This window comes from Seriola dumerili, unplaced genomic scaffold (assembly GCF_002260705.1).
Source record: "Seriola dumerili isolate Sdu_G_001 unplaced genomic scaffold, Sdu_1.0 BDQW01000449.1, whole genome shotgun sequence".
NCBI classification, from domain to species: Eukaryota; Metazoa; Chordata; class Actinopteri; order Carangiformes; family Carangidae; genus Seriola; species Seriola dumerili.
In genome coordinates, this window is record NW_019174704.1 from 6,056,257 (window position 1) to 6,068,770 (window position 12,514).

The 12,514-nt window shown below is 37.9% G+C and overlaps 1 protein-coding gene across 2 annotated transcripts in view; it reads left to right on the top strand.

Moving 5' to 3' along the window:
- Nucleotides 1-2,516: 2,516 nt before the first annotated feature.
- klhl13 (kelch like family member 13) overlaps nt 2,517-12,514 on the top strand; it is a 37,244-nt gene continuing 27,246 nt past the window's right edge. The window contains exons 1-2 of one of the 2 annotated variants that reach the window (XM_022762626.1): nt 2,517-2,594; nt 3,959-4,030. In XM_022762626.1, the coding sequence (XP_022618347.1) occupies nt 3,978-4,030 (53 nt within the window). In that variant the 5' untranslated portion in view covers nt 2,517-2,594; nt 3,959-3,977. Of the gene's footprint in view, nt 2,595-3,958; nt 4,031-8,985; nt 9,085-12,514 lie in introns of those variants that run through there. The other variant, XM_022762625.1, reaches the window with a different exon arrangement.

Here is a 12,514-nt window from a genome sequence, read left to right on the forward strand (position 1 = left end):
TTTCACAGTTCAAACACCCCCTCCTTCCCCGCCATGCGCTATTTCTTCACGTTACATTAAAGCTTCTCATATCTCCCACTTTCAGCTTATCGTCTCTACAAGCCCTTGCATACTAAATAAAGAGGCTTTATTCTTCTTCTTCCTGCTCCGTGTACCTGTGTGAGCCCGAGGGCAACTCACAGTGATAATCAAAACTATTTAAGAAATGAAAATGATACAGAAAAAAATTATCCTTGAAGGTGTGTGGGAATCTTTAATTACCTCTATCAAGGTAGTTATGTTTTTACCCATGTTTGTGTGTTTGTTGGTTTGTTTGTTTGATTGTTAGTAGGATTATGCAAAAAGGTAGTACTGCACGAATTTGCACTGAACTTGTAGGAGGGATGTGACATGGACCAGGGAAGAACCCATTAAATTTTGAGGCAGATTCTGATCATTTACTATGAATGTGAATTTTTATCTCTGAAGTCCAGTGTATGTTGTTTGACATTGGCCTTGGTGGAGGTCTCCGCTCTCTGGATGCCCCTCAAGTTATAAACTTTAAATATACTAGAAATTGTAAACACATGATAACTGTTACCAGTTGAATTCTTCTTTAACTAGGAGTGCAGCACATAAGGTGATAATAAGGTGGCAAAAAATGTTCATAAATTAGCAGCTGTAGGTCCCACTCATTCACACATGATTCAGGGAGTCACTATTAACAACTGTAGTTCAGCAACATGACCACTTTTATTCAATCAAAGCACTTTTTGTTCCAGATCAACGCATCAGTTGATTAATAATGAGCTGGCAATTTAACTGATGATTTGAGAGGACAAAAGGCTGGATGTGGTAGAGGTGTGATTATCGAAAGAGCCTCACTGCATGTTAATGAATGCATACATTATTTTTGTTTTGGTCATATTATAATTGGAGACTGTAGTTGCTTTAATGTTTTCAAGCTTAGGTTATATTGATTGCAAAAATAATCTGCCATCCCTTCACCTAACAAAATTCAATATCTCTTAATAACTAACTTAAGTGTTGGTAATGAAACCCAACTTTTTTTTTTTCTTTTTTTTTGCATTACTTCATATGAGGTTTGGTAATTATTTTCATTGCCAAAACATAGGTTTTTCTCTTGCGCTATCTTTCTTCATCTTTTCAAAAGTAGATCTAAAAATATCAATACCTTTAGATGGATGTCAATGGTCCAAGAATCTTGAAACTTCTTCATCATTAAACAACATTTAAAGGGAAATATAGGCCATTATAAAACATTTTTATAAACCCTAAAACCCTTTAGTCATTGTTTGTGAATGTGTCCAAGATGATACCCAAGCCAAAACACCAGAGAGGAAAACCTTGAATTGGTGGTGTATATACCCAAATGACGTGCATGTCTTATGACCTGACAAATTCTCATTCATTGTTTATGGTATATGTACCATTGTCACATGGGTTGATAATTTAAGAGTCTACATTATATGTCTAGTTAAGTGTAGGGACATATGTAAACTCAAGTTTCACATTTGTGGAGGAAGTCCCGCCTGGTAAGATTATTGCTTTGTGCAGCTGACGACACAAATTGTCAGTCAAACCTTTCAGTTGCTCCATCAACAATTTTATGTTACTGTAACAATGAATCAAATGACATGTGAAATGGGCTCAGTTTTATTTATATAACCCACAGAGATTTATCTTGCAACTCTGACGCTCTGTGTAGCTGTTTAGCCTATTTTAGGGCATTGTTGTTGTTTCACACCATTTTGTGTGTGTGTGTGAGAGAGAGAGAGAGAGAGAGAGAGAGAGAGAGAGAGAGAGAGAGAGAGAGAGTGAGTGAGTGAGAGCGTAAAATAAGAACCTGCTTTGTCAAAACTGTACTTTATTTTGATCATGCAAATAAAGTAAATCTGAACTTGAATTGAGGATTTAAAGAGGAGAAGAAAGCGGCCTAACTGTTGGCTCTTGTGGTAAGAATAAGGAGGGAAGTATTATGCAAACAAATCTCTATCATTATTGCAATGTAGATTAGCAGCTGTGAGAACAGATAGCTTCCCTGCTTCAACAAGAATAGCATCACATTACCTCATAAAAAAGTCCCACTTTGATCACCCTGTTCTACCCAGAAATTTATAGTATTGCTTTTTTTATTATCAAATTATTACTCATATTACACTAGGAGGTCATTTATTTTTTCATTAACCACACAGTGTATGTCCTTGTTACAGATGTTCCCTGTAAGTTCATACTTGTAAGGGAACCCTATGGATGTCCTGAAAACTACAGCTAGGGGGTTTAAAAGGACATAGTATAAATGACCACGAATAATGGTTTAGGGCAAAGCAATGTAGACATTTCCTTCAGACTTCAAATGCTTCAAAAGTAAGAGGACTCTTATTTAGAGCCACTTTATATAGTAACGGAAGTTTTGAGCCAATGAGAAAAGATTGCCATACTCTCCCGCCAATGGAAAGTTTGGATGCTCCAGCTCTCCTAGTAAGCGCCAGTCGGATTGGATAAAACAAGGAAGGAGGCTCCAGTGGTATAAGTGGATTTGAGGGCTTGGAAGGAAAACAAGGACGCTAGTTAACGTTGTCTCGGCGTTGAAGGTAATGAATCTGTTTTTTAAAAGTTTACAGAGTCTATTTAAGACACATACAGTGATTGTAATATCATATATGTTGTATTGAGCTCAACAAATAGAAGGTTGACAGTTAGTCACAGTCATTTGTTGGTGGTGGCAAACCAACCAACCAACCAGACTAACTAATAACTAACCCAACTAACTCATGTCCAGACCCTGGTAGTTTACGCTGTCGTTAGCCAAGGTAACATGGCTAGCTGGGTTAACTGTAACCAACTTGACAGGCATACAGTCGACTGTCCTGATCCAACGTTATTTCAAGCTAGCCAATGTTAACGTTAAAGGGTTAGCTTAGCTAGTTAGCTTTAGCCTGTTCCCACTGGGGATGTAACGACAGCATTGAGGCAACATGGCCAGAAAATGAACAAAACTCCAGTCTGACAGGTTTGCCTCATTTGTCAATACAGTTGTTCAGTCCGGCTATGAAAGGCTGGCGTTTTAAATGATGATAGCCTAAAGCCTTTGCTAGCAAGTCGGCTACCTCGCTGTGGACTTAGTTTCTGTCACACTTAGCTTTAAAAGGACTAACCTCTCCGACTTGCTGTCTGAGAGCTGCAGCACTTTGCAGAGGTAAACTGTCAACTCCATCGGTCGTGTGTCACTAAAATCATGTCATGCCAAGATTAACATGTTAAAACGTCGGACCAGGGTGCAACTTTTAAGAAAACTTTACTGGATCCAAACTAATGTTTGTACCTGTTAGCATTGTTTTTGTAGTAGATATCAATGCTACTACGCCAGTTGTTTTGTACATAATGTAAGCTGAATTTCAGAATACGAGGAGGATTTTTTTGTCAACTAACACATGACAGATATTTTTAGCGTCCATTAGCCTAGTTCTGCGTAAAGCAACAAGTTACAGAAATATGATGCAACTGTCACATTTCAGCAGGGGATGAGGGGTCAAGAAACACCCATACATCTTGCCATCAACTTCTGTTGGACAGTATGCATCTAAAATTAACATGACAGCAATTATATTCACATTACTCCACTCTCATAAGTAACAGCCACAGGCTGTAAATGTCATAAATACACACGTTTGCTTTCAGGATAAACTTGAAAGCAATTAAAGCATTGAAATGTTGTCACCATTAGGCAATAAATATTATCTAAAATAATGTGCAGACTGGAAAACATAAAAAAATGAGTTCTGATAAAACTGCAGATGTCAGTCTGACTTGCAAATGCTGAATGATAAGTTGTCTCCATTTAACAGCTTTATCTTGTTTTTCTTGCCTGAGATTGATATGATGTGTTTTTGGTTTTTGTTTTTTTGGAAGGAAGACTTAATACAAATATTGAAAGTACCATGTGTCTGTTTTTGAGGTGTGGTTTTGGTGAGGGTATGGAGCACCCTGTACACAGAGGGGAGACAATGCCCATCGGACTGCATGACAGGTAATGTGCAATATCACATATTCCATTATTTTGTTAGCTGCTGTGAATATGTGTAATCATTCACTTTAATTATTCACTTTATAGTTTACAAACCTTGCTTCAAATTCTGGAGCTGTTAATAGACAGCATTAGCTGTGAGACAGTACAATATTTTCTTTTTTGTTGTTCTCAACATTAATAATTGAAGGTTAATTCACGGTTAACCATTAATCTGCATATATTGCAGTAATTATCGGTCCTGGTATCAGTCCTCGTTAGGAAATAGCTTCCACTTGGAGTCAGAGGAGTTAATCAGGTAATCCCTGATTAGATTGTAAGAAAGAAAAGCAGAAGGGCTGTAGCGCTCAATGACCAGGATTCAGAACTACTGCTGAGTCCACCAGAGTGTTACCTGTTGCAATTTCCAAACCTGGATAGCCTGTGCATAATGTTGGCTTTTTTTTTTTTTTTTGCCAACAGTCTTTCTGTCACTCAAATGATATTGTCACAGCCCTTGGTATACAACGACTGAAATAGGTGGTTTCAACTGGGCCCAGTGTTGGTGATGGCAACCAAGCAGATTTTTTTCATGAGCTGACCCCCCTGTCTTCTGCCAGAGATGGGCAACAAACCCTTTGAATAACAGAAACAGTGATGGATCATGTACTTTGTTCTCAAGTTTCAACAGAATATCAGTAAAAAAAACAAAGTTAGTGAATAGTATTTAACATGAAGATGACCACCAGCATCCAACGTGTCACACATTGGTCACATATGTCGGAGTACTGACTTATTCTACAGTTGCTTGTGTTTAGACAACGCAGTGCCTTTTTTAACCTGTACACATGTCTATCTAGGGCTGAACAATTAATCAAAATATAATCAAAATGTTATCGAAATCATGATACGGTCAAGTGCAATATCCGAGTGGCAAGAGCTGCAATTTTATAAAGTTAAAGGTAAAATCTGTCACAACATACTATAAATGAAGCATTGTGGTAATACAGAGATGCCCCGACCTACAAATCATATTCTTAGCAAGTAAGGGAACATGCTTAATTGGTACGGACCCCAGCAAAAATCAAAAATTTTTTTTTTTCAGTGAAAATGAAATTCAAAAATGCAGCTGATAAAGTTTTTCTTGACTTTGCCACGGAGGAATATTAGTTTGTCTGTGAATGTGCTGCAGAAGAGCTGAGAGATGGTCAAATGGAGAATATACAGAAACTTTGGTTCGGTGATATAACCATAGTTCTCCAACTAGCGTGTGTGTATCTCACATTAGGAACATCTTATGTGTGACTTCAGCAGGAACTCCTGTTGCTCCATGTTAGCTATGATTGGGCACACCCAAACACATGAATGTGAAGAAGGAATATACTTACACCTACATCACATAATTCAGAAACCTTCTCTTTACTCTTCATAGTAATTCCCTAATTCTGCAACTCAACTGTTTCTGGTGTGTTGTTGTGTTTATGTGGCTGTTACTCTGCAATACCAAATGAGATAGGATATGTTAGTTCTAAATTTGGACATAGTGCTCAGTTTCTTTTAGCATCTGTGACAAATAAAGACAAAAACAGAAAGAGGATGGAACAGTCTCTCACATTATATCAGTATTGTAAATCACATCTGAGATGTTCTCTTAGAGACAATTTTCTGGCTTTTTAAGTTAAATGGCTGTGTAATACTCTGCCCATCACGGAAGGGAGGAGCAGTGACAAATCAAGTGCGCCTGTTGTTTGTATGTGAGATGTTGCCCAGGTTATACAGTGTTTTTATTTTTAGAAAATATCATACATAAGAAAGAATTTATGGCCGATGGACTCCCTTTTTTTCTTTGGTTGACTGAAATCAAAGTGAGCATCAACAATCAGCATTCAGTTTTTTTTTTTTTTTCAAATCAAAGAATGGCTTTTTGAAGAGACATCATGTTGGTATATATGTCAGAATTGAGATCTGTTGGTATAGTACAGTTCTGTGCAGAACAGAAGATGCCATAGAGCTTATATCATTGACCAGTCCTAGTAGCTTACCTGCTCTCTGCCAGATTTGAAATCACCATCACTTTCCATCTTACCACATACTGACAATTAGATGACCTATGCATGTTGACTGACTGGTCTAGTTGCAGTCCTCCGTCAAGCAGCTGGTTCGTTTTGTTTTTTTTTTTTTGTTTTTTTTACACAACTTTTAAAAAGGCTAATACTGCTTTCAGTCTAAGGCTCTGACTTGAATAAACCCACGTTTGCTGTTGGTATGAAAATATCACCATTCATTTCCACTCCAATTCATGCACTGTAGGTTCAATGCTTGATTGAAAAGACATTTTCTGATGAATGTGTGCACGACCAGCTGATACTGATATTAATATTTGAGAGGTTAGAAAAAAAAAAAAAATCTGACAATATACAGTATATCATCTCATATTAATTTTGTTTAACAAACACAACCTAAACAATCAATTTTGATGTAATAATAGTATTTTAACCAAGATCCATACATAGAAGGGACATTTTACAGTCGAATCAACTTGACAGTACACTGGCGGGCATACTATGTAATTGTGAAACTGTTACAAAATTGCGTCAAACCTAGTTTTGGCATTTCTGTAGTGCAACTTTTTGTTACTTATCAGCCGACATGTGCACCAATAACAATATCTTTAAGAAGCTTATAGTTGCTTTGACGATTTCCAGTCTAGCCCTCGTATTGAATAGAGTAGATATTGACAAGTGACCAATTACCATTCTCACTCAGCCAATCAGAGATTTGAAACATGCCTATAGGATCTCAGTTGCTGGATTGCTTTTTCATAAGGGGACACAAAGACAATAGTCATACTGTTGCATCACTTTGCTTATTTTTTTCAAAAAGAAATTGTTACTAAATCTGTTAACAGAAGCAACTTGTGTTCCCACTTGAACACTCCGGCACTGGCATGCACCAGTTTGGTTTCTTCTGGATATGCTCAACATTTCATATGAATTGGTTCTTTTCCAGCATAACCCAAACCTTAAAGGACCTATTTGTACGTTTTGCTATTGCTATAGCCATCGTAAGCATTAACAGCTGTTTACTTGGCAGTCTAGAAGAAACATGAGTACAGCTACAAACTATGAGCTCACCAGCTCACAGGCCTGTGTCCGGTGGTGGAAAGCCACCCTCTTGTTTTGCTTTCATCTCTGTCACTTTTTTTATTCTCCTGAAGTTAGCTAGCCCCAAAAAGGTATTGTTGCTCACAGGATACACATATTTGAACCTCTTGTTTTGTAAACTCAATCATGGCTGAAGCTCTGACCAAGACTGGTAAGTAAACTACATTGGCTATATAGCGATAGCAAAACTTAGCTCCTTTAAGGTGTCAACCATGAACCACAAGGTTGTTGCATGTCACCCCCACCCCCCTTGTTTCCTGTCATTTCTCTATTTTGAACTACCAAATAAAGGCAATAAATGAACGATAAGCTTTTTATAAATTACCTTTTTTTTTTTTTAACACCAAAACATTTGCTAATGCCTTTGGATAGCTGAAACGCTTGTACCGTGAAGCCACTGCAGGAAGTGTTAGACACAAAAGATGGAGCTAGTCCGATGCTTCATAAAAGTTGGACCAAATCTAGATGACATTTTGCAACTTTATGCTTATAATATGTTGCCCTGCGCTCAAGTTCATCAAGATCAGTAAGGTCATGAAATTCTTTTCTGACGCAAGCTGCCTGCAAGCTTGTTGTTCAGTCTAGTTTGTATGAGGCGTCTTTACTCTGTCAAAGTTACAGGCATCATCACAGCAAAGTTTTGAGTTTACCTGGTGAATGTATCTGAGGAGGAAAGAATGGCATCTTGCAAAGAAAATTCTGATTTAAAACTTAATATATGGAATAAATAGAATAAAAATACATTTAGTTTTATAAGAATGTAATGCATAGCCAAACACTGAGTATTTTTAAATTGGCACTGACACTTTCTAGTACTTTGCAATAGATATTGAGTAATAGGTGTTTTCTTAATTGTCTTGGTCATTCTTTATTGCTTTACCTTGATTGTACTTAGACTGATAATGTCTGCCTCCACCCATGAATGTTCCAGAATAATGCACATTTATCCCACTGTAGAGAAACACAAAATACAGCCATGTCCAAAAATGATATGTGGAAAAAATCCTATATGTATAGAAGAGAATTTTTTCAAAATGATCAGTTAATTCACCCTCACAGCTCCCCAAGTCTTAAAACTTGGACTGCCATGGTGACAAGACATGTGGTAAAAAGAGAATACAAATTTAAAAGCTGTAGCATTTCATTATTACATCCGCTATAAAACAGTATTGTTTTCTGAAACATAAATGATAAACTTAATTCACACAATTCACTGCATAAGGAATAACTGGGGCTCACTGGATTTTTACAGACATCCAGTTTTATCCGGTAGATTGTATTTTAGCATTACCACTGACTTCCTCAAAACCATTTGTTAAACCTTAAAGGCTAGTAAAGTTATTAGGTTCAGAGTAATTGTATTGTATATATTTCATAATAGTTTGATCTTTCTCCTGCTATTTCTCCCACCTAACTTCCTTTTTACTTCTTTTCATAGCAAGCCCAGTGCTGTAATCACAACTCCTTTAACAAGGTGGCACTGTTGCTTAGCTACTGGGTTATTCACAGACCCTGAAAGGGTGATGGGAAGGCAGGGCTTCTTCCCCCTCCTACCACGAGACAACCGTGAATGCAGCAGGGCAAGTAGTCGTGGTGGATGCAATCTATTGGCTTCTCAGTGCTGCCGCTAAAGTCACAACCCTGACTGTAGCCTGCACTGCCTCTACCAGTGTATTTCTATAGCTGCTGCTGCTGCTGCTCTCCCTCCCCCTTAAATGGTGTGGGCAGAGTGGGATGGAAGACTGCATTGGAAACCTTTTCATGGAAATGGTCTTTGCTGTTGGTATTGCTGTAGCACCATTCTGGTGACAACAACATGCCGTTGAAATGGAAAAGCGGTTCTCCTGTCAGCTGGAAATTCCCAGTGCCAGTTCTTAAGACATCCAGGTCCTCACCCCTTTCGCCTGCATACATGTGAGTAAGAGCTAAATAGCATTTGCATTATGCCATTTTGGCAATGTATATGGAGATGGATTTGTTTGCTTTCCAGTTTTTTTGTTTTTTTTTTTTGTAAATTTTTGTGACATTATTTTTTGTTGCAGCCCTAATTAGGCAGAATGCGATTGAGCCTTGCACTGTGTCAAGAGATTTGCCTTGTCCAGCATGTATTTTATGGTTCGCTGGCAGACTGATTTTCTCTTGGGCAGAGGGACTCATTTTGCCGCTAGTCTGGACATGGCAAGCACCACATCCCTGACTCTTGCCCTCTCCCTGTGGCTATGTTTATTTGGGATTGGGGACTCAGCAGCTTGGGAGGAGCCTGCCTTTGTCAGGATGTCTGGCGTGCCCTGGTTTAGAAGCTATTGTCATCTGCCACTGTTCAGGAGGGGGTGGGGGGGAGGGTAGAATGGAAGTGCTTCACACAGCCTCTCTCCATCCCCTCGCTTTACCCCTTTTTCTGAGCTCTGCTGAAAAGGGCAAGTGTCTTGTTTGACTTTTGATCTGTAAAATGTCCTTGGCCAAAAAGAGTGAGAACTAAAATCATGACAAACAAAAAAAAACAACCACAGTTTTCAAGGGAAGCTAGGCTAGCTGATAGCCTAAAGGTAATTTCATAGGCTAATAGGGCTTACTTGGATGGATTTTTACAAAATTGGATTTATGCAGTACACAGTTATGCAGCTTTACTTATGAGCTTAAGAGCTTAATTTTACTAGTTTTACAGAAATGTTTATTTTAGTGCATCACAGCAAGAGAGGTCTGTGCTCTAACCTCTGTTTTGGTACATTTTTCTTTAAATGTCAGTAAAACAAGTGATATCTTCAATGTGGCTTATTGGAAATGTACAAATATAGTATGTCTTTACACATATATAGCCCCACCTTCAAGTCCTAAACCCTACAGAAGTCTTGACTAAATAATGTCACTTTGTAGGCTCTTTACAAAATGACACAATACTTCACTGTTGACTTGCTAATTATGGGTTTAATCTTTATTTAACCAGGGTAGTTTAACTGGAAGCTGCTGCCTCACACATTATTCATATCCACACCTGGAAGCTGCCCAGTACGAGCACAATCTTAGCTGTTGGCCACTGAGCAGCTCCACTGGAGCAGCTGGGGGTTAACGGCCTTGCTCAAGGGCACCTCAGTACTTTTAGAGATTGAGGGGAAAAATGTGCCCTTCCCGGACAGTTTGTAGATCAAACTGGTGACATCACACTTATTTTAGTTTCATTGTTAACACTGGTATGCTATCTGTAATAGGACTTATTAATGTAGATCGGCCAAAAATACTTGTAATATTTGATAATGAATGGAATAGGTTGAACTGACATTTCTATGTGAATCTCCATCTCCATCATGAAAAATATCCATTCAGCAGATATGTTGACTGTGCAAGTCATTGATGGTGATTGGTTTGTATTGTTGGTGTGTGATGAAGCGCCTTCAAAATAAAACAACATAAGCTAACAGTAAAGTGAGACCACAGCTACAAAAAAATGTATTTCTTACAGGTAATTTTTCTTGATAGTTATGGACCTCTTGTCTTTCTAAAAGTATTTTTATCACTTATTTGAATACCCTATTGTATTTCTTTAGCATCACAATCATTATACTGTTACATGATTTTGAATTTCTATATAAATAGTCAGTCATTTTTGTATTACACTACCTTTTGTAAAAAAAAAAAAAAAATCATGCTGTATCAATGACTTAACTACTGTATATTATGTCTGCCTTCATAGAAAATGGTGTGCACACACTGGCAAGTGAAGCATATTCAAGCCTTGAAGCTCCACCTTACTCTGCCCAGTGTGGCTCAGCCCCACCAGACCACCTTCTATTTTGAAACATGTATATTGTAAGCTGTGTTTTTAGGCAGACTGATATTGGGCCCCCAATTATAGGTTACTCTGTGGTCAGGGAGAAGTCACTCTTTATAGGCCATTTGAGTGGTGCCTCTGTTTGGCTTTAGGGACATTTTTAACTTGGTATGCTGGTAGGGTAATCTTTGTATATGTAACCAAAGCAGCAGAATGACACAGGAGAGAGCTTTCGGAATATCTGACGTACATAATGTGTAAAGAATTAAGAGGTGTTTTGCACAATGTGCTTGGCTGTTTTGAACCACCCTAATCTATATATAGACTGGTGAACTGCCTGTGGTGCAGATTTCATGCTAGCAAGGAATGGTAAAGGTTCCTTGCCAGTATGACCCCTGGAATAATCTTCAGCTCAGTAAGAAGTCATTGGGTTTATCTTTCATTCCACAAAAAGTCCTTGAAATGAATGTCATCCCTTATCTTACAGTGATTCAGTGCTAAGCACTTAATATGTGTGACTGCTGTCTTTAGTAATCACCTCTTGGAGGCGTCATGGTGAGCCAGCAGCCTTAACTGCGGCAACGCCTGTTCGATTCCAGTCAGGGACATTTAGCACATGTCATACTCTCTTTTCTCTCTCCCCTTGTACCCTGTCACTCTTTGTCAACAATCTAATGGAGGCAAAATGCAAGAAAATCAATCTTTCAAAAACAGACTAAAATAGGATAACATCTTATATATTTTGACCTTCATATTTTCTTTTAGCACATTAGAGTCTTATCTGCTGCTCTCCCTTGGTACTGATTTATGTATTTTTTTGTTCAAGTGTTGAGACTTTAGTTAATACCAGTGTGACCAGATTAAATTCCATACAGATAGTAGGTAAAATGAAAGCTTTGAAAGTCTGTTTAACAGACTTTTGCAAATGTGGATGCTTCACATGTCTCATGTGGCTGTCAAATCCTGCTGCTGCTGAGTCCTCTGTGCGGCTGCTATGAGATTATTGTAACAGTGTCTGAGGTAAATGGCCAATTAGTTTACATACATTTCTTTAAACCCTACTCCATTACCAACCTAGATTAATTCATTTAATTAATTAAACAATTAATCTATTCTAAAATAATCAGAACAGTTGATTTGACAGCTGACATAAAACTGAATACGAGCTGCATTTGCACTGGAGGATTTTCATTTACTTTGACTTTGAACATCAACTTCCGCTGACAAAAAAGACATTTTTCATGGTTAAAAATTCATAAAACAGTGGAGTTATACTCCAGGGCCTCACCAGATATATCCAAGTGTGATTTATGTGTTAATTGGACTCAGGGATGATATGCCAGTAGAGATGTTAAAACTACAATGCTGCTCTTAGCCAATATACTGTATGATTTTAATGGAAGGTGGAGAATCAGCTGGTGTGCTACATCAGCTAAAAAGTAGTTCAACTGAAATAGCCTGCTCTGAAATGAAAACATTAAAAGTGAATGATTAATATGCTCTCTAAATGCCTGGCTAGATGGTCATTGATCACAGTGATGTGAAACAACATGTGATAATTTACATAAAACATATTAG